Here is a 24,519-nt window from a genome sequence, read left to right on the forward strand (position 1 = left end):
TCTCCTGATGCATAAGACACAAATCACGACAGGTAGCACACAGACTCATTAACAAACAAGCAATACCCTCAAATGGAGCTCCTTCTCTGCCAGGGTGTCCCCTCCCCATGGGTCCCTCCATCATGTCATAAGTGCGTTTTAGCTCATGGCCTGTTCTGGGGCTGCGGGTGTTTTCCCTGGGGTTCTTGATAGCTTTTGGACATAGAAAGATCTCAGTCAGGTGTTTGTGTTCTTGTAGTGAAATACTGAACAATTATTTGGTATATCAATCATGAAAGCCCTTACCATCATAGGAGAGGATGTGACCACTTTTGCCTTCATAAATGACATGACCTTTAGCCAGCTGTTCTCCCCTGGCCTTGTCCGGGCTGCTTAGGTCCTCTGTGGCAAGTTTTGTTATTGTGCCCTTCAGAAGGTCAGCAGCAATGCTGGACTGGGGCAGGGCTGGTGTGCCCTGTTTTAGAAAAAAACAAAGATATAATGAAACATAAAAAGCACATTCTTAAATGAATAGTTAATGAAAAAGTCCATCTGCCTATATGTCATGTATCAATTTAAAGCTTCCATCATGTAGTGTAAAAAAGATAAATAAACAATGATAATAAAACATTCACTTCATCCATTTATTACCTGAGTGATTGATCCTCTGAAAGGCAGACCCTCAGCCACTTTTGCTGGGTTGCATCTGCCATCCTGTATGGATGGAACTGCAGCTCCTGAAGAGTTAAACAAAGAAGTAAAGGATAATTCAGTAATGTGGGTGGCATCATCAAATGGAGTTGCCCCAAGAGTCCCACACACAGTATGCAATTTCTGCCACTAGGTGGCTCGCAATCAAAAGAACAACAAAAGACGACTTTTGATGGGGGGAATTGTCTTAATTAAACTACAAGCCACTATTGCTGGTGAAAATGTATCTGATGCAACTCAGGCAAAAACGTTTGAGATGAAGTATCATTTTAAATTTTTATTCATGTCACGTTCAGTCATGTTTGCAACATCAGTCCTCACGCTCTGCCATACCCTCTGATGTTTCCCCAGAAGCTGTCTTGACAGGCAACCAAATAAAATGCACCATTTTTTTTTATTTCTATTCATTTTCAAAGTAACATGTTATCCAGTGTGGCTCAATTAACATTGGTGGCAGTGCAAGTAAGCAGTTATGCTTTCAGCAGCAGAGGGGATTGGACTGAACACCTGCATAGACCTATCTACACAGGCTTACATGAAGCTATGAATAGTGAGCTCATCAGTATATCTAACCTAATGCAAAATTTAAATGTGCATGTAATGTATTAAAAATGGAATGAGATTCCTCCATAAGGTTGAGTAAATTGCGTAACACCACTCTGTCATGAGTGAGGACAAAAGTGTAGCAGCAAGTGCAGTATAAGTGCAGGCATTAAATGAGGGAATAGATGCTCTTCAGAGCAGTGATTAAAGCTTCAAGATTAAAACAGTTAATGCAGCAGGTCAGGTTCAATGACATAAGTGAAGACACCATACTTTTTAGTCATCACAAGAACCGACAAAAAGTGTTCAGCAGATTTTAAGTGTACCATCAGAGATCCATCTATTTTTAATATGTTTAAAGACTGATGTGCACAAATCCATTCCATATTAAAAAGCTTGCTTTTGCAAAATGTCACGATAAAACTTACATAATGCATGTAAGCCTACTGTAGAAGTTTATGTCATGTTTGTTTTTGAGTGGTGCATTGTCTGAACTGCTTCTTCAATATATGGCTTAGTAAGGTGACAGCTTGTTGTCATACCAGGCTTGTTAGGATCCTGCTGTCGAGGCAGACCCAGAGAGATGGAACCAACAGTGCTCTTAGTGCCTTCTGGCCCATAAACAGCATGGGATGGCAGGTATGTGCCAGGAGTTCCCTGGGAAAGCAGTAGCAAAGAACACATGTCAAGGTCAGGTCACTGTGCTCCTGAAAACAAGACAGTCGTTTCAAGTGATGTTGATAAAAGTGTTACAGTAAGTCATTTATAATTGTGGTATATAATGTGACAACAGGCAATATACAAGTTCCTATGTCTTAATTTTCCTGGGTAATACACCTTTTACAATGGCTTTGTAACTTGGGATACACTGAAAAACACACAAGAAAAAGGTATGCATTTTCATAGTTACTGTTTGCTGAGCAGGGTTGCTCCACTGTGTCCACCATCTGACCTTTTCCATCCAGCCCTCCTGGTGTCTTACCTGGGAGATGGAGCCGCCTTGGATGAAGGAGGGCTTGTCCGTCGGCTTGGTGGTTGGAATGAGTGGAGGAGGAGAGGGAATGTTGGGAGGTCGACTGGGTCTGCTGAACGTCACACGGACTCCATCTGGCATACTCTGGACCAGCTGATTGGGGGCAGGGTGGAGGACTGGTGGGAATACAAAAATAAGCAAAAATTAAAAAGAAAGAAAGCCTAAAAACCCAGAGATGACTAAGTACCAGAACAACATTTAGGGATTAAAGACCTATCTAAACAGAAAAGGATTAAAAACTTTCTTTACAGAGACATCACAATCTAATATCAGCTCACAGAGTAACTTGACTTGTGCTCTAGATATCTTCTGTCTGCCAGAAACCACAACTTCAACCCACCCAACATAAGGGTTCCATTAAGCTTCATTTCCCACCAAAGACTGCATAATAAAATATTCAGCTTCATTCTGACAGACTCCAGTGATTGGTAAACTAAGCACTGATGACTTCATTTAACAGCCTGTCCTCAGCTTGAGGTAACATTGGCCCATGCCTGCTGTCTGCTTTACCGTCTCATGGGAAAGCTGAGTAGACGAAATGGATCATAGCACACAAATGCAGCCACACAAGACCGGGAGTAACCTCCATGTAGGGAGGACACTGCTCCGCACTCCACAAAATCAAAAATGCAGATGGCTCTGTGAGAGTTGCTCCAGCGAGCATGGACGTCATCATCCTGCTGGCTCATACAGGGACCAGGTAAGAAAACAAGCCACTCTATGACAAATTTATAAATCCCTGTTGCAGGGTCACTGCGTGTCAAACAATGCTGCAGTTCATCAGGGACAACAGCTTAATTTGTCAAGACATGTGAAATATTTTTGCCTCAAATGACAAACAAAAGTAGCTATTGCAGTCCAACTTTAGTTTAAGTCCAAATGTAATTTTGGCATCAACCACCCCAGGTGACATTTTCACAGGGGATGTTTGCCGTGCACCCAATTTATCAAACTGCACCTGTTTGCTGTTGTAAAGCAAAAGCAAGCAATTACTACTGTCAATAAACCATAATGCTGCAAATATAGTAGATTATTGCAGGTCTATGAAACAATAAGCAAACTAAAATTTGCAAGCATGATCAGCATTAACTCAATTCACTCTACTAATTGCGCTAATGGGCACCTGAGTACTCAAGACCTTAACAAGTACGGTCTACACAAACACGGTGAGTACATGCAAACTTCACACAGAATCCCCAATGGGATTCATGCCCAGGATCTTCTTTCTGTGAGGCAGCGCTAACCACTGCCCAACATGAGGTATTATGTAGTGTTGAATCAGTGCCACTAGAGCCACTAGAAGAGTACATTCAGTAGAGCTCTAAATTGATCTAAATTGAAAGCAATGTTTGAATATCAATTTCAAAGTATAAATGGCAATAAAAGAATAGATGACCATCATATATGATAAGGTGATTTGTATGCATTCAAGGGATAAAACTAAGCCTAAATTGTTTGCAAGTCATGGCTAACATGGTTAAACTTGATTTATTATGTATTATAACCACTGATGTCCCACGTATGTGAACTTTATCATGTCAAATGTAAATACAAGATGATATGATTGACTTTTCAGATCAAACAGTTTTATTTATATAGCCCCAAATCACAATCACATTGCCTCACTGGGCTTAACAATCTGTACCATTACGATTTTGACTGTATATTTGTACCTATGAGCTGTAGCCTTGCTCTTCATTTATGTAATTTTACCTTAGAAAAATGGCATCATATTAATCCAAAATGTGCATCACAAACAACTGGGCTCATTCTGCCTTTACATAATACAAAATAAAAATGTCAGAGGAGATCAGAAGTTGTGGTAATGAATAACTAAGTGATGTGTTGAACCATAACCAAGAAAACTGTATTTTCTCTGTCTTTCTGAGCTGTTAATATGTGAATGACACTGGATTTGAAAAGCAAAAACAACATAACAAAATGTCAAAGAGGGTAATGGTCTGTTATTCTCTGCACAAAATGTGAAATAAAACTGGTTAAGATGGCAGCTATTGACTGGTAGTCACCTCAGCCTCTTTTTAGGACATGGATGTAGAACAAGAGCCAAGATAAGGGTCAGAGAAGTATGCTAGTGTTTTCTCTGACTCATGTATTGATGTACTCACTGTAGTTATAAAATCACCACCCTTCTCTCTAGTATGTGGTTATGCCAGAAAGAGCTGGCTCATGTTTGTTTGACCTCTACTGTACTGGTACACGTGTACAAGCACACAGTGCTTTTCTGTCACGCAAGGGTCCGAAGCTCTGGCCTAAATAGAACATATCTGTAATGCTAAAAGGGGTTACGCATCAACAAATCAAATGAAGACCGAAAACACACAATGAACTGTTCCTCCAAAGCAACAGTTTAAACAAGCATCAACCCTACCTTTAAAAAGACAAAACAAAAAACTGCACATTCTCAGGATACAACTGTTAAAAAAGCATTTGTAACTGCATTGTTTATCATTTCTTGAGAGGAACTCTAGCAGAGGTTTCAAAATGCATTTCCCATGACAGCTTAACTCATCCAATACACAGTTTAACCCAAATGTGGGTGCATACACAAGTATACAACAGACAAGTGTAAATTCAACATTACTCATCTAATGCACAAAGCACGGCCCTAAAACACAGCTAAATCTAGACTGCCAAGATTAAAAGCTCCACATAAATCATTCTTTTGCTACAACTTTAATTTCAAATTAATATAAAATATGCAATTGTATATGCAGATATAAAACAGGTCATCATGTACTCAAATAGAATAAAGATATCCAAAAATGTCAAACTGAAAAAAAAGAGTTTCACATATAAAATATACTGCATTTAAATCCAATCTATACAACATTCTATTGCCAAAGGAGCCAAAAAGGTGCCTCAAGACTCAATAGGAGTTCGGCAAGGCTCGTTTGTATCACCAGGGGAAGGGAGGAGGCAAGAAGGTAGGGGAGGAGGTGAAGATGTGTGCTTTTACCTGGTGGCACACTGTAGCGGGAGACATTGGGGGCGTTGGGGTCATGCTGGGGTGAGGCTCTGCTCAGCTCCCTGGGGGAGAGTCTGTAGGGAGAGCCTGGCCGACCGGAGAGGGCCTCCTGGTCCAGAGCCAGCTTCATGTCATAAGGCATGTAGGGTAAGGGCTTACCTGTAGTACACAGGCATAAGGACAAAGGGAAGACAACCACTATTAAAGCAAGAACTCAATGCCAGTGAGCATTGAGCTGACCCAGAATGACAGGCCTGTACAACTAATGCCGCCACCCAAACACACAGAAAGCACAGAAGACCTGTCTAATAAATATCTTGGTGTGACAGCTCAGCAGATTACTGACAGCTGCTCTAACATCCACAGCACTCTGACTAAAAGGTGCTAAGAGCGTGGCAAAAATCTGGCCATGATGCAGTCAGTCTGCCTAGTGACACTGATGCACTGCCTTCTAAGGCTGAGTGGCTGAACTATGTCTGTCTGCCCAGAAGCAGCAAGTGTCCTGCTCTGACCGATTCCAGTCACACAACTTCAAAAAAAAAAACACAAACAAAAAAACACCACAGTACCCTACTTCATCCAAAGGCATCAACAGAGACTTCAGCTCTGACTTTACATCAAATTCAAAACAGGGTCAGTCCACTTTCTTTGTCTCAACTCAGGCTGAACCACGTTACAACAGTCCAGATCACCCTCAAACTCTTCCTTTCATGAAACAGCACAAAAATGAATGAGGCCTAAAAAATGCATCAGCTATAAATAGTCCACTGCTAGCAGCAACGAGGAACGAGGCTGACGGAGTGGTGAACAGGAAGGAGGAGAGATGAGGACAGAATGAGGATAGTTTTTGTTCTCTTACCATCTCTGTCTAGTATGGTGGGGCTGCGGGTGTTGAAGGGGGGTCTGCGCTCCAGGTCTCCCTGATCCTGCCTCTGCTTCTCCTCTTGGTGCGCCGAATCATGCACTGCTTTGATCTGGTGTTGCAGCATTGTGAAGCCACTGATGGGCACACCACCGGGGCCAAAAGGACCAGGAACCTAGATAAATTGAAGTTGAGGAGGGAAAAGGTCCAGATGAGCTAGAATGTCAGAAATATATTGATCAGAGTACTGATGCAATGTATACAGAGTGCTGACCAAACTTCAAATAAAAAATCCTTTCAATTTCAGCTATCAAAGAATATCAGTCACAGTGACAACCATGAGAGTAAATAAATTATTCAGATTTAGAGAAATGTCACAAAACAGTCAACAATGTCAGCATAGCACTTGATGGAACTGCTGGGTGCATACAACAGAGAAATTAACAGGATGACAGCATTAACACCCACAGTTTGTGATTTTGTCACAAATGCGTGGGCATCCTTTCAACCTGTTACCTGCCTCTGCGTCAGTCTAAATGGATCAACCTGAAATTGTGACTAACCATAGGTGGGATAGCAGCTGCCCGCTGTTGCAGCTGCTGGATGTTGAGTTGGCTTTGCTTGGGTGAGGACACCAGCACCGACCCTGGAGGGTTGAGCAATGAGGGCTTTTCCATGGAGAATATTCTGCAGAAGCACAAAGCAAAACCATTAGGATGTCCCATTCTTGTAAAATTACGTACTCACAATGTGATAAGTGGAGACAGTGATAATGATAACAAACCTCCTTTCAGGCTCCGCTTCCACATCCTCATCAGCACTGCAGGTGGCGCTGGAGTCATTATCTGAGTGCACCTCCCTTCCACCATGATCTCCCTTTTCTCCTCTCTCCTTCATCTCAGGCTCCATCTTGACCTGAACCTCGCCTGTCTTCATGTCTACATCCTGAGGTTCGGTCTTGGGATGCACCGAGCCTGGGTAGGAGGCCACCCTGGCCTCTTGAGCTCCAGTCTCGCTCTCTGGGCTCTTCTCTTCCTTGACACGGAGATCTCCATATGAGGGCTCCTGGGCCTTTCCATTGCTGCTTTGACCTTTGTCCTGGTCAGTGCACAGAGCATCTCCTGCAGTGCTGTCTGCCCTCTTGGAGTCCCCAGACTTTGAGGAGTCAGCCTGAGAGGGGGAGGGGGCACTCTCTGTATCAGAGCTGTTGTCACCACCTGAGGAAACATGACAAGTATTAAGATTATTATCAGTTATTTAGCACATGTCACACAATTTATGAAAATCAACAGAAAGCCATTCAGGAATAAGTGTAAGAAGTTAGGCACATGTGGCAACCTGTCGCAACATGATTTATCAGGTAGAAAAGCTTTTCTTGGAAAACAAAGTGTATCATGTGAAACAAGCAATGAATCATTAAATAGCCAATGAGACCACAAGAAATAGAAACATATAAAATCCCCCAAAAAGTTACTTCCACTTTATGCCTCACAGATTTCTTTCCTATCCCCTCTGGAATTTATACATTGTCACGTTTTGCTTCAACGCACACATAACTGCCAGTTCTTACTGTATCTAATCTATGACTACAGTTTGTTTAAAGATATTGGTTTCCACTATTAAAGCTTGCTTATGCTAAGACCAAGGCCTTAAAGATACTAAAAAAAACAGCCTCTCAAAACACAAACTAATCATCTGTTCCTTTCACACTTGATTAAAATCATCTTAAACGCAAACTGAGTAGGGATTATGGCAAGACATTGAACAAAGTGCCTTATTAAAAAAACAGTTACATCTGAAAATCTTAAATTCTTTTGATAGAAACTGCATATTGAAAAAAATCTCCCTGCCCTGTTGATTTGCATATTAGCTACCGCTGCAGCTGTTGCCATGGTGATGGTACTCCAGATGGTATGTCTACACAAAAACAATTTGGAAATGCATTATATGTATCAAACCAAAATCAGAGAATGACAAACACTACAATGTTTCTAAGTACACTTTAATAGAGTTGCACTAATGCCTCTACTTGATTTATGTGCTCTACTGTCTGATTTGTATAATGTGACGTCGACAGGTTACAAATCAACAAGACCTCGAAAGAGGTAATCCCAGTTTGGATTTCTATAGGACAAAGACAAAGTGAAATAAACATGAGGGAAAACCCTGTGACCTCCCGCTGTCGCCACTGCTGTCTTGTTAAGTGGAGGCTGTTTAGAAAATTTTTAAGTCTTCCAACAACAGAGACATATTGAGCCATTCTGCTATTAAAAAACAAGATGTTGCTTTGACAAACCAGTACTATTCAGTGTAAATTCACTGTCTTTTAAAATCATGGACTTCTTCACTATGCAGTGCCAGCAAAGATAACGACCTCTGGAGAGGCGGGTAGACAGACCGGCTTGCTGGATCAAACAAGTGGACCAGCACTTTGTGTTCAAAGAGCAGGCTTTGTTGAGTCTTCAAAGCCAAGAACTGTTATGCAACAGGCGCCCATGTAGTCAGAATTAGTTCCTATCTTTTATCTCCACCTCTCCCCCCTTGCTTTTTTTCATTTGATCCCTTTTTTCTTCCGTCTCATTAAAACTACAGTCAGCAGAGAGCAAGCACATTGCCATCAACCCAAATGAAATCCTTACATGATATTCAGAGGGCATTTTGGATCAGGCTTCCCAGCTTTGTACTGTACTTATCACTGCATTCTTTCTCTCCATAACCTTTTTCACTTGGTAATATCAGGCAATAGGCTCCACAACTCATAGGCAAGGACACATGGGTTGCTCTATGACTTAACCTGACTTCAGATAAACAGGAAAAAGCGTGCAAAACAAATGTGTTCGGGCATGTGTGTCTAACAATGAGCATATGCTTCCTATCATCCATCTCTCTGACCTTCACTGTCATCAGGGTTGTCTTCATCATCATCATCGGGTGATGCTGTGGCTAGACCTTCACCTTGAGACCTATCAGCACGAGCCCGCCGTGTGTCCTGGGAAACAGAGAGAAGTATTTTTCATTCATACAATGCAGTTAAATGACAGTATATAACAGAAGGCAGATCACAAACAGATTACCTGTTTATGCTGCTGGAGCAGGTTGTCCAGATTGTGACGTCTCTTGTAGTTGAAATAGAAGTTCTTGCACTGTGCCTCACTTTTGGTGCCCACCATTTTTGCAATGGCTGTCCAGTTTCGCCCATGCTCAACAAGCCCTGGTGCAGGAAAAAGACAGACAATTCAGCAGTGAACATTTGCAGCTATTTGAAAATGCAGACTTAGGCTGCAATCATTTATGTATAACAAAACAAACTCATGCTATAACAGACGAACCACAACAATTGTATTTACTGTAAAGGACCAGCAGAGTTGCGGAGCCGAGCCCTAACAGCCTGATTTGACAGGGACATACTCCAACATCTTATACTGCTCATATTTTCAGTGATTGCTTCATGCTGTATCAGCCCCATAACGATGATTCAAGAAGAAGGTCTTAATGAATTCCTAATTGGTTCTCTTTAGAATGAAAAGCTGCTGCAGTTGTTATCATCACTGAAGGTGAACTTTTGGCATTACTGCAAACATACACATACAGGTTCCCCTGTTGCTATGGGTTGCTGTTGGTCTTCCCCCATCCTGATTAACACTCAGCTTTGATGATCCCACTAAACATTGAAAGTGCTCTGTCAAGTTGCAGTGAACTGGAAGACTACCATTTACCTTTGACATTAGGGTGTCTCCTCTCTAAATTTGCTTACCCCGTGACCTCCCCTGCCTCCCAGGCTGACTGAGATGAAGGATACTGGCAGCTTTACAGATCACCACAGAGCTAAACACAAAGCCCCATTACTGCTCTGGTTAAATGAGGGATTGAGTGCATTAGAACTGTTCAGAGTGACTCATATCTTGTTTAGAGTTACTTAAACTTGTAGACAATCAAAGCATGTCACACTGAGGGTCAGTTCAAAGAGACAGTTCAAACTAAAAAGGCTTATACACAGGTTAAGCTAAGCATCATCTGTTTCGACCACCATGGCAAATTTAGCAGACATGTTCATAAAATGCTCCTGTCCTTAACAATCACTGTCAGCAGGACCCTCTAATGACCATTCACCGTTAAATTGTGCTCTAAAATGTTTCATATTAGAGCTAAGGAGAACAACACATTCAACAAGAGGCATTTCTCACAAGATCGGGCACTTGGAACATCACTTATATCTCTTCAGATGACTTTATGCTTGGTTGCTCTACCATCTGGCCAGTTACATTTGTCACATGACAAATTACAGTAAGTAGCATGAGAAAGAAATAATTAAGAGAAATTACCAAATGTTATCAGTATTAAAGTATTACTATGGCAACAATCCATCCAGTAATATCGTGCATCCTTAACAGAGCTAAGAAAGATTTTATTTTTCAATTCTTAGTGTGCAGGATATTTGGCATGGTGAATATAATAATTGTAAATGTTATAAAGATAACATTGAACATTGTGCAATAACAAAAAATTGCTGTTTTTGAGCAACATGCAACATCCTCATACAATGTGAACCACCATTCGCAATCATTCTTGACCAACCAAACAAACCAGGGCCCACTTTTTTTTTTGTTAATTTTTTTGGCCTTATTTGACAGTTAACTTGAAGAGGTGACAGGAAACAGGAGGAGAGGGGGAGTGACACGCAGCAAAGGGACCTGGACCGGGAGTCAAACCCGGCTCCGCTGCAGTGAGGGCAAAGCCTCTACACATGGGACGGCTGCTCTACCCACTGAGCTAAACAGCACCCAAAGCAGGGACAACTTTAGTTATCTGATAAAATGTACACCCCCTCTAAAATCACCCAAATTATTCTTCTTTTCCAATTATTTCCAAATAGAGCTACTCAAATGGTATGTATTTTCATATCACAGAAAAAGAAAATATCACAAAGAAACATTTTTTTCCAGTATCGTGCAGCCCTTAAAATAATACCAATATAAACACACACATACAAAAAAATTGTAAAGCTTATAACATTTAAAGATAAGCCTTAAAGTTGAAGTCGAAAGAAAGAAGATGATCAACGTCCATGATCAATTCTGACTATACACTGTGGTGCTGGTGTTTAATGTGTTATGTTGTGAAAGGTGTGTTAGTTGTTTTTGGTGTCTTTGTCTTGAAGCACTGTTATTTCTTACTACCAGCAACCTTAAAAGTAACTGTATTAGACAGTGATATCTGAGCTCCCTTGCAGATGGGCAGATGGACATTGATCCATAATATTTCTGACTTGCTAAAAGCTAATCTGTTAATATCCTAATGACCAGATCACTCTACAGATTTAATTCAGTTAGACTGCAAATGTGAAATTACACAAAGAAATGTTCTTTTCCATTTCTCTATGTGAAGTTTATTTTCTCTCTGTGAAAACTTTTGGTTTGACTACCAATGCGTGGGATGTGTTAGCCCAGTATTAACACCAAGGCTAATGCAGATCAACAGGTTACAAGAATGACTGCACTGAACCTGTGCTTGCAAGAACAGCCATGTGTGGCGGTATAGCATAAAAAGGGATTCCTGAACCTGCTTTGTCATATGACTAGAAGAAGTCGTGCAAGTCTCTTTAAGGTACACTAATCCAGACATATCTAACATACAGGTCTGAATGCCTAAGGAGATCATAGGAGTGCTGTATTTCTGTTAAGAGGGAAGTAAACCTCCAGTGCCTAACCAAGAGAGGCTTAATTAATCCACATTAATCCCTTTATTTACTCTCCCCAGTCGACGGGTCTTGGCACTCAGGGAACCCTATGTAAAAGCCTATAGACACAAAGCCGAGTAATAAGAGGGAAAGCAGGGACACTTGAATGGCATATGACCTCAATAATGGCTGCAGTGCCACAGCCTGGCAACAGACAGAATGATACAGGCATTCTGAAGAATTTACAAGACCACAGCAACTAAAAAAAAAAAAAACAGTTTTGAAAAAAGTTTTGCATGTGAATAATATATGGAGTTCTTTAGAGGAAGATGCAACTGTCACGCTCTGTTGCTTCACAGATGGCCTTAATAGATCAGTTCTATGAAGGCAGTAGAGCAGTGCAGCTAACAGGAAAAAAAAAAATCGCTAAAACCCTTCATGGACAGCTTCCAGTAAAGCACCAGCACGAGTTTCTATCTGTGTGATTGCGTGTGCACGTTCATTTCCGTGTGCATGTAAGGAACGGGCAGGGCGAGGCAACATCACATAATCAGAAGAGGAAAAGAGAAAGACACAGGGGAGGGAGGAGAGAGTGGGGGGGGACAAGGAAAGATCATAAAAAAGCAGGGCGGCCACAGCAACGCAGAGAACGAGAGGGAAGACGGAGACATGAAGTGAGAGAGAGGAAAGAAATTAAACGCTACCTTTTTTGGCGACCTCCATCTCCTCCTCGGTCCAGCGAGAAGTTTCTCCGGTTTCACCAGCACCAGCTAAATCACAGAGAAAAAAGACAGAGTCCCATCAGCATTGACAGAAAGAAAGAGAGAGAGAGAGAGAGAGAGAGAGAGAGAGAGAGAGACAGAAAGAGAGACAGAAAGAGAGTGACAGTCCTCTCGAGCAGTCTCCTTCTCATGGCCACTAATCTAATAATCTGTTTACATTCAGGGGCTGCCGAGACCCGCTCCCTCACTTACACTCGCTCTAGCTCACTCTCCTTCTCTCATGCTCCCTCCCTCTCTCCTCCCTATCTCTCTCGCTCTCTCCCCTTCCCCACAGCCCAGAACAAGCCCTCCTCCACTCTAATCCACAAGGGGAGGGCCTTGGTCAGCTGATGTAGCGCCAGACAGTGGAGGAGTTGAGAGAAATGGCCTTGGATGGAGACAAATAGACAGATAGAACAGCTAGCCCAAAACCCTCCCACCCCTTCTACTGTGACACTGCGAATCTCTCTCTCTCTCTCTCTCTCTCTCTCTCTCTCACCCTCTCTCTCTCTCTCTCTCTCTCTCTCTCTCACTCTCTCTCTCTCTCTCTCTCTCTCTCTCTCTCCTCTCTCTCTCTCTCTCTCTCTCTCTCTCTCTCTCTCTCTCTCTCTCTCTCTCTCTCTCTCTCTCTCTCTCTCTCTCTCTCTCTCTCTCTCTCTCACACACACAAACACCAACACACACTCTTTCTTCCCTCGGCTTGGCTGCACAGTTCCACACCCCCCTCAAAATTCAGAGAAGTGCACAGATAGTGTGGAGGGGGCCGGCTGGTTGAACTCTCGCCCACTCTCCTCCATGGCACCAACTGAGACTGTGTAAACATTTGGACTAATATAGCAGCAGATGTACCCTTGACATTAACAGGAGGCTTGCCCCCACCCACCAACCTCGAAGATGAGGAGATCAATTCTCACTGTTTAGACGGCTCCTACCAAAGGTCCCCTGGCCACACAGTCTGTTACACTTAGTTAAACAAATGTCTACTGGACTAGGCTTCCTTTTCCCGTGGCAACTCACATGTTCTCCCCGTGACAGTTTAGGCTCCTCAAGGGTGGTCATTAATCTCGGGGCTATGAAAAGAGACATGGTGTCTGCCTACACCTAATGTCACCAACCCACACATATACACTATCCCCTAAAGCTTCGTACAAGAACAACCCACACTGTTGCCCCCACTGGATCAGCAGCTTCCTCAACTTACCACCTGGAACCATTTCAACTAGGCAACAAAGACAGATAGCTACCCTTTAGCATCTAGCCCACTGACTTCTAAGAAGCACCACAGCTGCAGGGGTTACCTCAGAGCAAGCAAACAGACGTAGTCTAGTAGATGTAGTCACTAAGGGAGATTACAGTTGACACAGTCCCACGTAAAGCATGATACACACTTAGATCAGGGCCAGGGAGGTCAGAGGGTTGAGAAGATGGAAGTACACACTGTAGACTGCTAGTTAATCACATTATTGACCTTGCATAACTCTGATGAGAGAGGCAGAGCTCAACAGGCAGCAGAGGGACCAGGTGGCAAAGAAGCAAAGCACACTTACAAAACAGTGAATTAATGATACAGATTAACGCACGACGAGTTTAACACACAGGGACTCGGATATGTAAAAAGCTGAGCTTCTGCTGTCAGAGCTACAGACTTTAAAGGGTGCAAGAGTATAAGTGCGTGACTGAGTGCCATGACAACAGCTCTGCCAGAGCAGCACATTGCCATGGTGATGGACGGACTCCATACGGCTTCCTGAGTGGAGTGCAATGCAGGACAGAGTCTCTGACACTTGGCAGTGAGTGGCTGAAACTACTGAACCACTTTCAAGATATAAGCAGCTTATGAATCTGCACGTACGAAAGACAGCATGGCTTTATTCTGATGTGTCTCCAAACCTTGATTAAGGTGTATCTTTGGTGTGTGCCATTTAATTATCTCAGCTCATAACAGAAAAGGCTAACGGAATGAACACTGTCCCTTACTCCAGTCAGAGCCAACAACAAATTATTCATGAGAAAAAATATCTTTGAGCCTAATATGACATTTAAGAAGCTCAATGGGATTCCAGAGAATTGACACTGTACACATTTTATAGTAATTTGTTAATTTTGCTGAGTGACTCAACCAAAATGTCACTTTTCCTCATACATTTTAAAAGTGACACAGTAAATCTAGAAACTGTGTAATGGTCAGTAGAGCTGCAACAATCGTAATTTTATCAGTTAGTCAATTAAAAAATAAATTGTTGCCGACTATTCAGATAATTGATTAATTGTTCAAGTAATTCCTCAGGCAAGAATGTCAAACATTTGCTGGTTTCTTAAATATATGGAATGTACTGAGGGAAATAACAAATGTCTCTGGATTTATAGACTGAACATCTAACCGTAAAATTAATCGGCAGGCTAATTACCACTTCCAAGGAGGCTGGTAGGTAGATTTGTCAGAAGCATTACACAAGAACTTTTATAAAGAAAACTTCAGATTAGGCTCAATTGAATGAAAGAGAACTGTTGGGCCTCAGCTGAGGTATGTGCTCTACTGAGTATAATTATGGTTGATAAAGGAATCAGTTGTTAGTTGTAACTGTAGTGGTCAGTGCTTAGCCAAAAAAAATTGCACAAGTATTACTGCTAGTGCAGCTTGAATGAGCCACTGGTTTATATTTTTGTAAACTCCCTTTACCTTATGTCTCTGTGTCAATAAGTGTATTACTGTATTGTAGAAAAATATTTTGAACAACCTCCAGAGGGCATCCCAAAGAGGATTCACCTTTATTAGCATCCATAGAAGCTACTGGAGTCTGGGGTTTTACAGACTCCTTCATGGCCTTCTGTGCTGGATCAGATTTAGGGAGCTGCTGAGGATCTGGCAAGGCAGTCTCGGCGGCAGGGGGAGGCGTCTCTTCGGCCGCCACAGAAGCGGCCTCATTGGCCATGGAGCGTGTGGTGATCCTTCCCTTACGGCGGCCCTGGCTGTTGGCAGTCTTCCTGCCACGCGGCGTGTTTTGCTCCTTCCCGTCCTCGTCCTCCCCACCGTCACACTTGTCTTTGTCCTTGCCAATGTCCCTGTGGTTTTGGAGGGGGAAAATACAGCATTAGAGACCGTTGGTACAGCAAATATCTATTCCCTTCTGACTCAGCATTAACAGGCCTGTTTTGTAATCTGTTCTTCTCCTCCAGGACTGAAGGCACAAGAAAAAGCATATTAAAATTTGTCCACACTCAAGCTGGACTGACTTGTTAACAAGTTAGCAAGGTTTTTTGTCTATTAGCCAAGCGCTAAAGCAGACAGTGCTATCGCTGTCCAGGTTTTCTCTAGACTATGAACATGCATCACTCCACGAAAGGCCTGGGGCCGGGAAATCTTCCCATAACTGCAGCATTTCTGATGCTGCAATTATCATATTTTAACACAATTCAACAATTTAAAAATAGAATAGAATTTTGCACTTCTGTGTTCATTCCTACTGAGTGCCAGCAGGTTAGATCCAGGAAGGATTGTTTCATTAACAGCACAAGCTACAGTCATGTCTCATGTCTTTGTTGGTTGGAATAATATTGTTGATATGCACAACTGTACATGTACTACGTCACTGGACCATCATGGGTAAAATATTTACTATTTGGCTTTCAAACACCAGCCTGTCTTTTATAATACACTGTGTATATAATGTAAATAACCGAAAGCACTGAGCTATAATGTAAAACATTTAACTAACAAATCTTTGCCAAAATGATCGCAGTGTGCAGACCCAAGACTCATGACCCAGTGTGAAACCAGGACAAACAACTATTCACAACTCACCTAGAATCCTCCTTTTCATCTTTCTCTTCCTCGTCCTTCTTTTCCTCGTCCTCTTTTTTCTCAGACTTCTCAGATTTGTCCTCTTCGTTTTTCTCGTCGGACTTGTCTTCTTGTGAGGGTCGTGTTATTTGCTGAAGACAAAGCACAAGGGAGAAATATTTAGCCATTTCTTTAAACATAAAGTGAAAGGTCAATGCGCTGATTTGCAATAGTGATTTAGGTAAATACAAAGCAGTTCTTTGTGATATTAATGCCTGATTTCGTAAGTTGGAAAAAAAAAAATTACCCTTAAATACATTTAAAATGTCACCCAGACAACTACTAAAAGCTTATGTTTAAAAAAAAAGGTATGTCCTACAAGTCTACAACAGAATACACCAAACACTTGTGTCAAGGTTCTATATCTGCATCATACCCTTTACTGAACCCTCCTGTAGTTTTAACACACTTCCTGCTCAAGGTTTCCTGCATGCTGACAAGCAACAGACATGTTCAGATGGTATAGCAGTGCCTGCACTGACCCTGTGAGCCAAGTGGACCATCAGTCAGACCAATCGTCTATTTAAATATTCATTTTGATAGCAGACAAAATCAGGTAAATGGCAGAAATATATCCTGCCTACTTGTCATTTGCCTTGCTGCTCTCAAGATGCACAATTCACTCAACACTAACAATTCAACAAGTCAGACTAAAGGCGAAAACTGAAGCCTAAAATTGGAATATGAAAAACATAGTACACCCTGTGCGGATAGGTTTATGGTTGTGCTTTTATTCAATTGACATCACACTGTCCAGCATCTGCAGAACTGTAAGAGACACAAACAAATCACACTGCATATACTGTTCCTTTCTTAAAAAAAGAAAGAATCTGGAGAGTGGTCAATTTTCACACACAAATCATGAACTTTATATCTCATAACATAGAAATTAAGGCTAATGTTCAAGAGAAGATAATTCACTTTTAAGTTCAAATTAAAACAGGGCAGATGTTGAATCCAGACAGATCCTGCACAAAAGACTTCAAATGAAAACATCATTCAAAAGTGAATTTTCAAATCAAATCCAGCAGAGTGATTGAGGACTGAGCAACATTCTTGATCATCTCTGTTGGCCCAGTAACCACAGAAAGCTTCCTCCTGCCTGTTCCATGAAAGTGCTGTGCTGGAACAAGTCTGGCTATGCCAAGCCAAACATCCCATGCTGGTACCAGATGGGGCCAAGGAATGTGCTTCATTCAATGGCAAAGTCAAAAGATATGGAGGGGGGCAAAGAGAGGGGGTCTTGAAAAAACAAAAAACAAAACAGGGTTGTTGTGGCGGTCTGTCCATTTTACAACTAGTCTGGATGCTGTATCATACAGTAAAGTCAGAAGTGCTCGACAACTCCACAAAAACAGACAGTTAACAATAAGAATCAGTGGCTTCTCTAACTAAAGACTAAGGAAAGATCGATTAACGATGGTATGCTATTCAGGGTTTTTCTGATGCAGCATGCCCTCTCTGTCTGCAGTCACAGCTTCGCTCTCACTTCATTACTGGTACTTCTAAATTTTGACATCAAGATTTACAGTTTCAGTGCAAATGTGTATCAGTTCCAAACAAATCCCTACCAGCGAAAACCAATAATTACAGGGGTTTCACCTTCTAAGAATGGTGCTTCATGATTTTCTAAATCAAATCTGTATTAAGGAAAAAAGGTGTGGGATGTTGTGATGCATTAAGTTAACAGCCATCCATTCATGTTCTTTAAAATCAAATGTTGGCTGCCTTTTTGTCAGGACTATTGCTTACAAGCTACATTTGCAGAATTGTTGCTGCAGATCAGTAGCCCTGTCCAAATTTCTTGATATGATGGATGGAAATGGTGGACATGATATACTTTTGAATACTGCATGGTAAAATAGCACATAGTGTTTTGGAAGTGGTAATGATGCTTCTTCTTCAGCTCTGATAAGTTCTATCAGGAAAGCCCTGCAGATTCAGAGCTCAGATTGCAGTTTGATTTATGCAGAGAGGACCACGTCAAACTTGGATTAGGACATAAACTCTTGACTCATTTCCTGCCTGCAGCAGTCTGAACAGAATGTTTTTGGCACTCGACAATTCAGAGACCTTTCTGCAGAGGAGACCGGGCCCTTTTATTCTCCCCAAACATGTCCTTCAGTGAGATGCTGTTCTGGTTGGGTCAGGGAGCGCTAGTGTTTGCTTTGGAGTTGGTCAGAGAGCCGTGGCATTCCTGCCTCTTCTCCCACACTGCGTAAAGAGCCTCTACACAGATGTTCTCCAAAAGTCAATGAGGCCCTGTGGTTCGGTGGTTCTTCCGTGTTTTTTAAATGAAGCTCTTTCCTGACCTAGCTTGAATATTTTGAGAGTTTTAATTTCTCCCCTCTTTTGCTGATTCACAAGTGCTGTTTGATTTAGGAAATGACAGAGCCACAAGTCAACCTTGCCTTTCCTACCACAGAATTTAGGCCACCGGAGGAATCTTTCACTCTTGCTTCAAGCTATTTCACTGCAGGAACAGGAAATGAAAATCTACTAAATTATTACTATACCTCGCTTCAATCGCTGCACTTCATTACAGTTATTGCAATCATCAAATTACAACATTATTTGGGGGGGAAAAAAAAAAAAAAAAAAGCTTCTTGAAAAACATTATAACAGCGATTATACCGAAGGAAGAAAAATAAAAGAGTAGGAAATAAATCTCAATGCATACCATTTACAGCAAGATTTTACCCAGTGGTATAAACTGTTCCTTAAAGTCATTTTGGATTAAATGCGGTATGCAACTGATTTTTACATGAATTCCTGAACAGTCATGGAGGAACAATTTACTCTCAAAAGTGAGTGAAAATAAATGATAGATAAGACATGTCAAGCATTCGCCACAGTTACTGTGGTTACGTGAGCTCTGCAGGGGAACACAGCTCACAACTGGTGCTGCGAATTGATGAAATGCCTGATAAACTTTACTGCCAGGCAATTAAAAAAGGGACACTCGAGGACATCCTGCTCTTATGGACACCCCAAAAGAGGAGATGTGTAAAGAGTAATACATATTTTTCTTCCGTGTAGAAATGATGCTGTAAAGCTGGCTGCACTATCTTCTAAGAGAATATGTGCATTCCATGAGCTTTATTTTGCCACCCAGAACAGGAATATCCTCTCAGTAAAACATGCATAGATTAAATATCTTGCCACTGTTCAAGAAATAACAAACAAGCTTAGTTTTAAACCGTATTTGATGTCACTCAAACTTTTCCTTTTGAATGGTCATATATCTTCCATTCTGGCATTTTACCAAAACAATATCCTCTGGAATTCTGTTTTGCTCTTCTGATGAATGTGTTGTGGTATATATTAAATAGCAAAGCTCAGCAATCAAGAAGCCTTTATTGTTGTTGATTCTTGGGGCCCCTTTGGACAAAAGTGACAAGGGAAAACAAAACAGTGCCATTCAACCAGACTATAGAGTAACTACTTTCCACAAACTGTGAGACTCCTCAATTAATTGTCAGCACTCAGCCATAAAAATTGTTTCATGACTTATCCAACCTGATAAGTCAGATTCTGTTAGGGTGGCACACAACAAGAATAACTATGAATTACTATACTGAAAAGAGCCAATCTTTTTGCTGATGATCCTGTTTGCTTGTGTAGGTCATATAGGGACATTCGTATTCAATTGAGAGTTTTATAGCTAGTTAAAAAAATCCTTGTAGTATGTTTAAAAATGAAACAAAATTATGAACACTGACAATACTAATAACTGATTATGGTCTCTTAATCATGATTTAACGCCATCCTGATGAACGAGTGCTCCAAGACAACTACAACATTACCATAACACGCCGCTGTATGAAGCGCCCAACAAAGTGGAATAAGAAAAGGCTTTGTTTCATACTGAATTTTACGCGATATAAGTTGAACACTTTGAGCGAATGAGTGAGTGCATATCCTTGAGTTCTAATGCAAATAAATTAAGTTTCAAGATCAACTACAGGGGATCATACAATGCCACATGAATTGTAGCTCTTCCTTAATGGCCCTGCATTTAAACAATCTAGTACTACAAATACTAGCAAGGCTGCATCAAGAAAGAATTTTTTGAAAATGTACCTTAACTGTAAACTTACTGTGAAGTCGAGCCTTTTGTTTGTTTCTTTTTTTTTTAAAATGGCTTCAGCTCCTAGCTGATACAAATACATAAATGTTTTCTGTCAAGGGAGAGCAATATGAACAAGAGACATGACCATGCAGTAAAGGTGCAAGTTTTACTTTTAAAAACGACCAATGGAGTGGTTACATACACAATGGGGGAGGTAGCCTGTGTGGTCTTTCGGATGAGTGTGTGTTGTGAGTACCAAATTGATTGTCGTTGGTGTTTTTGTGTGTTTACAAGCCAGGTCAGAGTATTCATTTGGATCAGAGGTACAGCCATCAGGACTTATCTGACATATACATCAATGCTAGAAGCACAGTTTCTCAGGACATGTCAAAGCTGCCTGCTGTCTAACATCCATCTAATACTCTGTGCTGTAAAATACACCATTAAAAACTAATTCCTACGTTTTCACAAATCCTTATCCTACACCATGAATGCATATGTAAATGCATTCCACACAGCCCTGGCTTGACAGATAAATGAAGACCATGTCCGTACAAGTCTTAGAAAACCTATTCTAAAATAGCTGAGTTTGACTGCCTACAAACCTCAAGCAGACTGCAAAGCGAATTGACCAAGCAACAGAGCGATATGAAAATACCACAGACAAAAACAAGAACAAGGAAATAAACTGAGTGAGTGTGAGATCAACTACAACGCAGAAACTGTGGAAGCTAGTGACATACCTGCAAGCTCATTTGCTGGTCATACAAACCCCTTTTCTCTGCTGTGAGCCACAGCTTACTGTTGATGCAAATGTGAGTTTACCCTCCGGTACTTCCATAGCGCTGGAAACAGTAGCAGTAGAGGGGCTGGACAGCACCATAGCAGAGCTCCTTAGAAGGGCTGCCGGGCCACAGCACCACCGCACATATTCCGGGAAAGCGTGTCATCAGGCCGCTTAAGCTGCCCAAAGAATTGTCCATCTCACATGCACGCACTAATCTATGCAGGGTCACTCAAGGTAATCCCTGCCGAGCACTCCTCTTTGATTGGCACTCACAGCAGCACAGTGAGTTTTTTGGGCCTGTCAGATGGCTGGGCTGTACCAACTAAGCAGTTTCAGAAAGGGGGGAAATTCTCTCGCGCGCGCACGATCTCTCTCGCTCTCTCTAGCTCTTGCGCTCTCTATAGCGCTCTCGCTCACTCCCTCTCTCTCTCGCTCACTCCCTCTCTCTCTCGCTCACTCCCTCTCTCTCTCGCACACTCCCTCTCTCTCTCGCACTCCCTCTCTCTCTCGCTCACCCCCTCTCTCTCTCGCTCACTCCCTCTCTCTCTCGCTCACTCCCTCTCTCTCTCTCGCTCACTCCCTCTCTCTCTCGCACACCATCTCTATCTCTTGCTTGCTCTCACTCTCTCTAGCCTTCTCTATCGCTCTCGCGCTCTCTCTCTTGCTCTCAGAGGAACAGAAGAAAGAGGAAATGGAAGATGAAAAAAACACAACAGCACATACTCAGCGGATAAGCTGCCAGCTCTGACTCTGTCTCGCTGAGGGTTTTTTCACTCAATCGCCCTACATTCCACTAGTCCTGCTTTTGCTCCCTCTTTCCTCTTCCTTCCCTCTCTAATGACTCACTCTACTCACTCCAACTGCAGTTGTTAAGTCACACCAGCAGCTTGGAAATCCACAACATCCTGATGTGCATTACTCCGAATAGCATTACGCTCTCAACAACCACAAGATGTTTTGGAAAAAGCACTGGAGTCACTCAAGCAACTGACCTGAATCTCAAGACGATGGTAGAGACCATCTTTAACACACTTATATATCAAGTGAGAACGATGGTAAACCAATGTTCGTATGAGTTCCAATCCAACAAAATCCACGCAAAAGTAAAAAGAACATTTTAGGAACACAAAGAAAGCATTTCCTCAATTAGCACAAAAGAGCTCAAAAGCTGTGAATGCTGAAAGTTATTTTCTCACTCTGCTAAAAAAGAAAGTCTAAATCACCTTAAAAACCATCACGAGTTTTATTCCAACAGAAGATCTTGATCGTTAGCACCATTACCCTCTCTCTCCCGTTTCCTTGTTTTCTTTTTTTTCCACAAGGAAAAAAGAAAAAAAAAGCCTAAAAATAAGACTCTTGAAAAACAAAATGTCCTCTCTCAACTTCTGGTGGAACTACACCATGTCCACTAGAGGTGAATGACACACAAAGACATTTTATCAGTTACAAGTAAGAAATACCATCTTAGTGATCAAGCTGTAATCATGAACTCTCGCGCCCTCTAACTCCTCCTATGTAAATAAACAGTCTACAATCAACCCACTGTGTTAGATGTACTCGTCGACACAGACATAGAATGTTCTGTTCAAGGACTGTGACATCAGTGAAGTAGCGAAAAGCCAGGAGAAAACATCCATCAGAATGAGTGAAATTAATATTTAATGCAAACCAGTATGGGCCTGTGAGATGGTGTATTTTTGTTCGAGATTTAGGTTCAAGACAACGATTATATAAAGTCCGGAATAACAATCTGTGTAAAAGAATTCATCTACTAATTTGTCTGTTTGTTGTTTTCACTTCAGCATCTACAAAATTCACATTCCACACTGAGGCTTTACAGGAAGAGTTTGTTGCCATGCTCAATAGTGTGACAGATAAATGTTTGTGGAGCCAGTTTGCATCAGACTGACCATGGTTTGATGCTAGTCCACATGACCTGGATCATGTCCATGACGCGGACGAAAGGGAAGAATTACGGTCAAATATTATCTGTGTTTAGTGACCTTGAAAACAATTCACAGTGACTGCTGCCATGCATCAACAACAACCCAAAGTATGGGTAATTTAAGAATTGGTTGTAAGACTCAACAATGAACTTTTTTCATAATTCAAATTCTGAGAGAAATATAAACATGTTGGACTTCAACAATTTTTTCCCGGTAAAAGCTGGTAATTACCATGTGAAGAAAAAAAACATCTTTTGTAGTTACATGCAGCAGATATATCAGTGGGGTCAAGCAGATGGTTGTATCAAAATAAATCAAGATTTTTCTCCATTATGATACACTGATGGATTTATTTGACTGATCTGCATTCAACGCTGTATTTGCTGCCGCTATGGATCTCTCAATCAATACAATGAAACAGATGATGCTGTTTGATGACGTTGTGAAGAGGAGTGGGGTCATGGGAGTTGCTGTCGTCACTGTTAAACAACAAACACTGCAAACGGAAATCTGTCTACATGACTCAGAAAGGCATATATCAGGTTCACAGTTGAGGTAATCCCTCTCAAGTTTACTGTTACGTTCAGTCACATGAGCTGACTTCCTTTCTCAGTCTGATATCATTTGTCTTTAATCCCAAAATTATAGCAACAGGAGACAAAATGAGGTGAGTTTAAACATTGTTGGGATAATGTAAAGACACCACTCAATACACCTTTAATTGAGGTGCTCTTATTTATGCTTGAAGACGGAAGAGTAGTTTGTGTTACAGGTGTTGGTTTAACAGATAAATCTGTTTTGTGGTGCCTGCAGAGATGCCCTGCCATGTTAATCGTGCTGCCAGTAGAAGAACATGGTACTCAAACATAGAAGAGCTTGAAAACTGTGGCTTTTTTGTCGACAACGTGAACGTTGTCAACATAACTCACTGGAAGTCCAAAATGCTTCCACACTAGCAACTTCAGTGAAAGAGAGAAGGGGTTCAGTTCTGTCGATGGGTCTCCTGCATCTGCAGTTGCCACTGTTCTAAGAGTGGCGTAGCCCCTTTCAGGAATAGGGCGGTGCATGTGTTGTTGGTGCGTATGTGTTTTTTTCCGCTTGGCAAGCTGACTAGATGTGACATGGGGGCGTGGCAGCATCGACGATTCCATTTTTTAATTTGAACTTCGTTGTTCAGTTGATTATTTCAGATCTAATTTGAAACCATTTTTCAAAATCCAGTGAAACCAGACTGGTGGTCTATAGTCACAATAGAAGCCCTTTCACACCACTTGAATGTGTGTCAGTCCAGCTGTAATGTAAAGTACAGTTCACAGTGCGT

At 41.6% G+C, this 24,519-nt stretch overlaps 1 protein-coding gene across 10 annotated transcripts in view; it reads right to left on the reverse strand.

Annotated features, from left to right (window-relative positions):
* Window positions 1-24,519, reverse strand: part of ncor1 (nuclear receptor corepressor 1) — a 51,226-nt gene that overhangs the window by 9,602 nt on the left and 17,105 nt on the right. For 5 of the 10 annotated variants that reach the window (XM_037120308.1, XM_037120306.1, XM_037120305.1 and 2 more), the window contains 14 exons: window positions 16,355-16,485; window positions 15,320-15,615; window positions 12,496-12,561; window positions 9,189-9,325; window positions 9,007-9,103; window positions 6,899-7,331; window positions 6,678-6,801; window positions 6,112-6,289; window positions 5,244-5,411; window positions 2,144-2,382; window positions 1,776-1,890; window positions 631-716; window positions 286-454; window positions 67-192 (listed from right to left, as the gene is read on the reverse strand). In XM_037120308.1, the coding sequence (XP_036976203.1) occupies window positions 67-192; window positions 286-454; window positions 631-716; window positions 1,776-1,890; window positions 2,144-2,382; window positions 5,244-5,411; window positions 6,112-6,289; window positions 6,678-6,801; window positions 6,899-7,331; window positions 9,007-9,103; window positions 9,189-9,325; window positions 12,496-12,561; window positions 15,320-15,615; window positions 16,355-16,485 (2,365 nt within the window). Of the gene's footprint in view, window positions 1-66; window positions 193-285; window positions 455-630; window positions 717-1,775; window positions 1,891-2,143; window positions 2,383-5,243; window positions 5,412-6,111; window positions 6,290-6,677; window positions 6,802-6,898; window positions 7,332-9,006; window positions 9,104-9,188; window positions 9,326-12,495; window positions 12,562-15,319; window positions 15,616-16,354; window positions 16,486-16,640; window positions 16,668-21,208; window positions 21,538-24,519 lie in introns of those variants that run through there. The other 5 variants (XM_037120312.1, XM_037120313.1, XM_037120307.1 and 2 more) reach the window with 5 other exon arrangements.

This window comes from Acanthopagrus latus, chromosome 13 (genome assembly GCF_904848185.1).
Source record: "Acanthopagrus latus isolate v.2019 chromosome 13, fAcaLat1.1, whole genome shotgun sequence".
Classification (NCBI taxonomy): Eukaryota; Metazoa; Chordata; class Actinopteri; order Spariformes; family Sparidae; genus Acanthopagrus; species Acanthopagrus latus.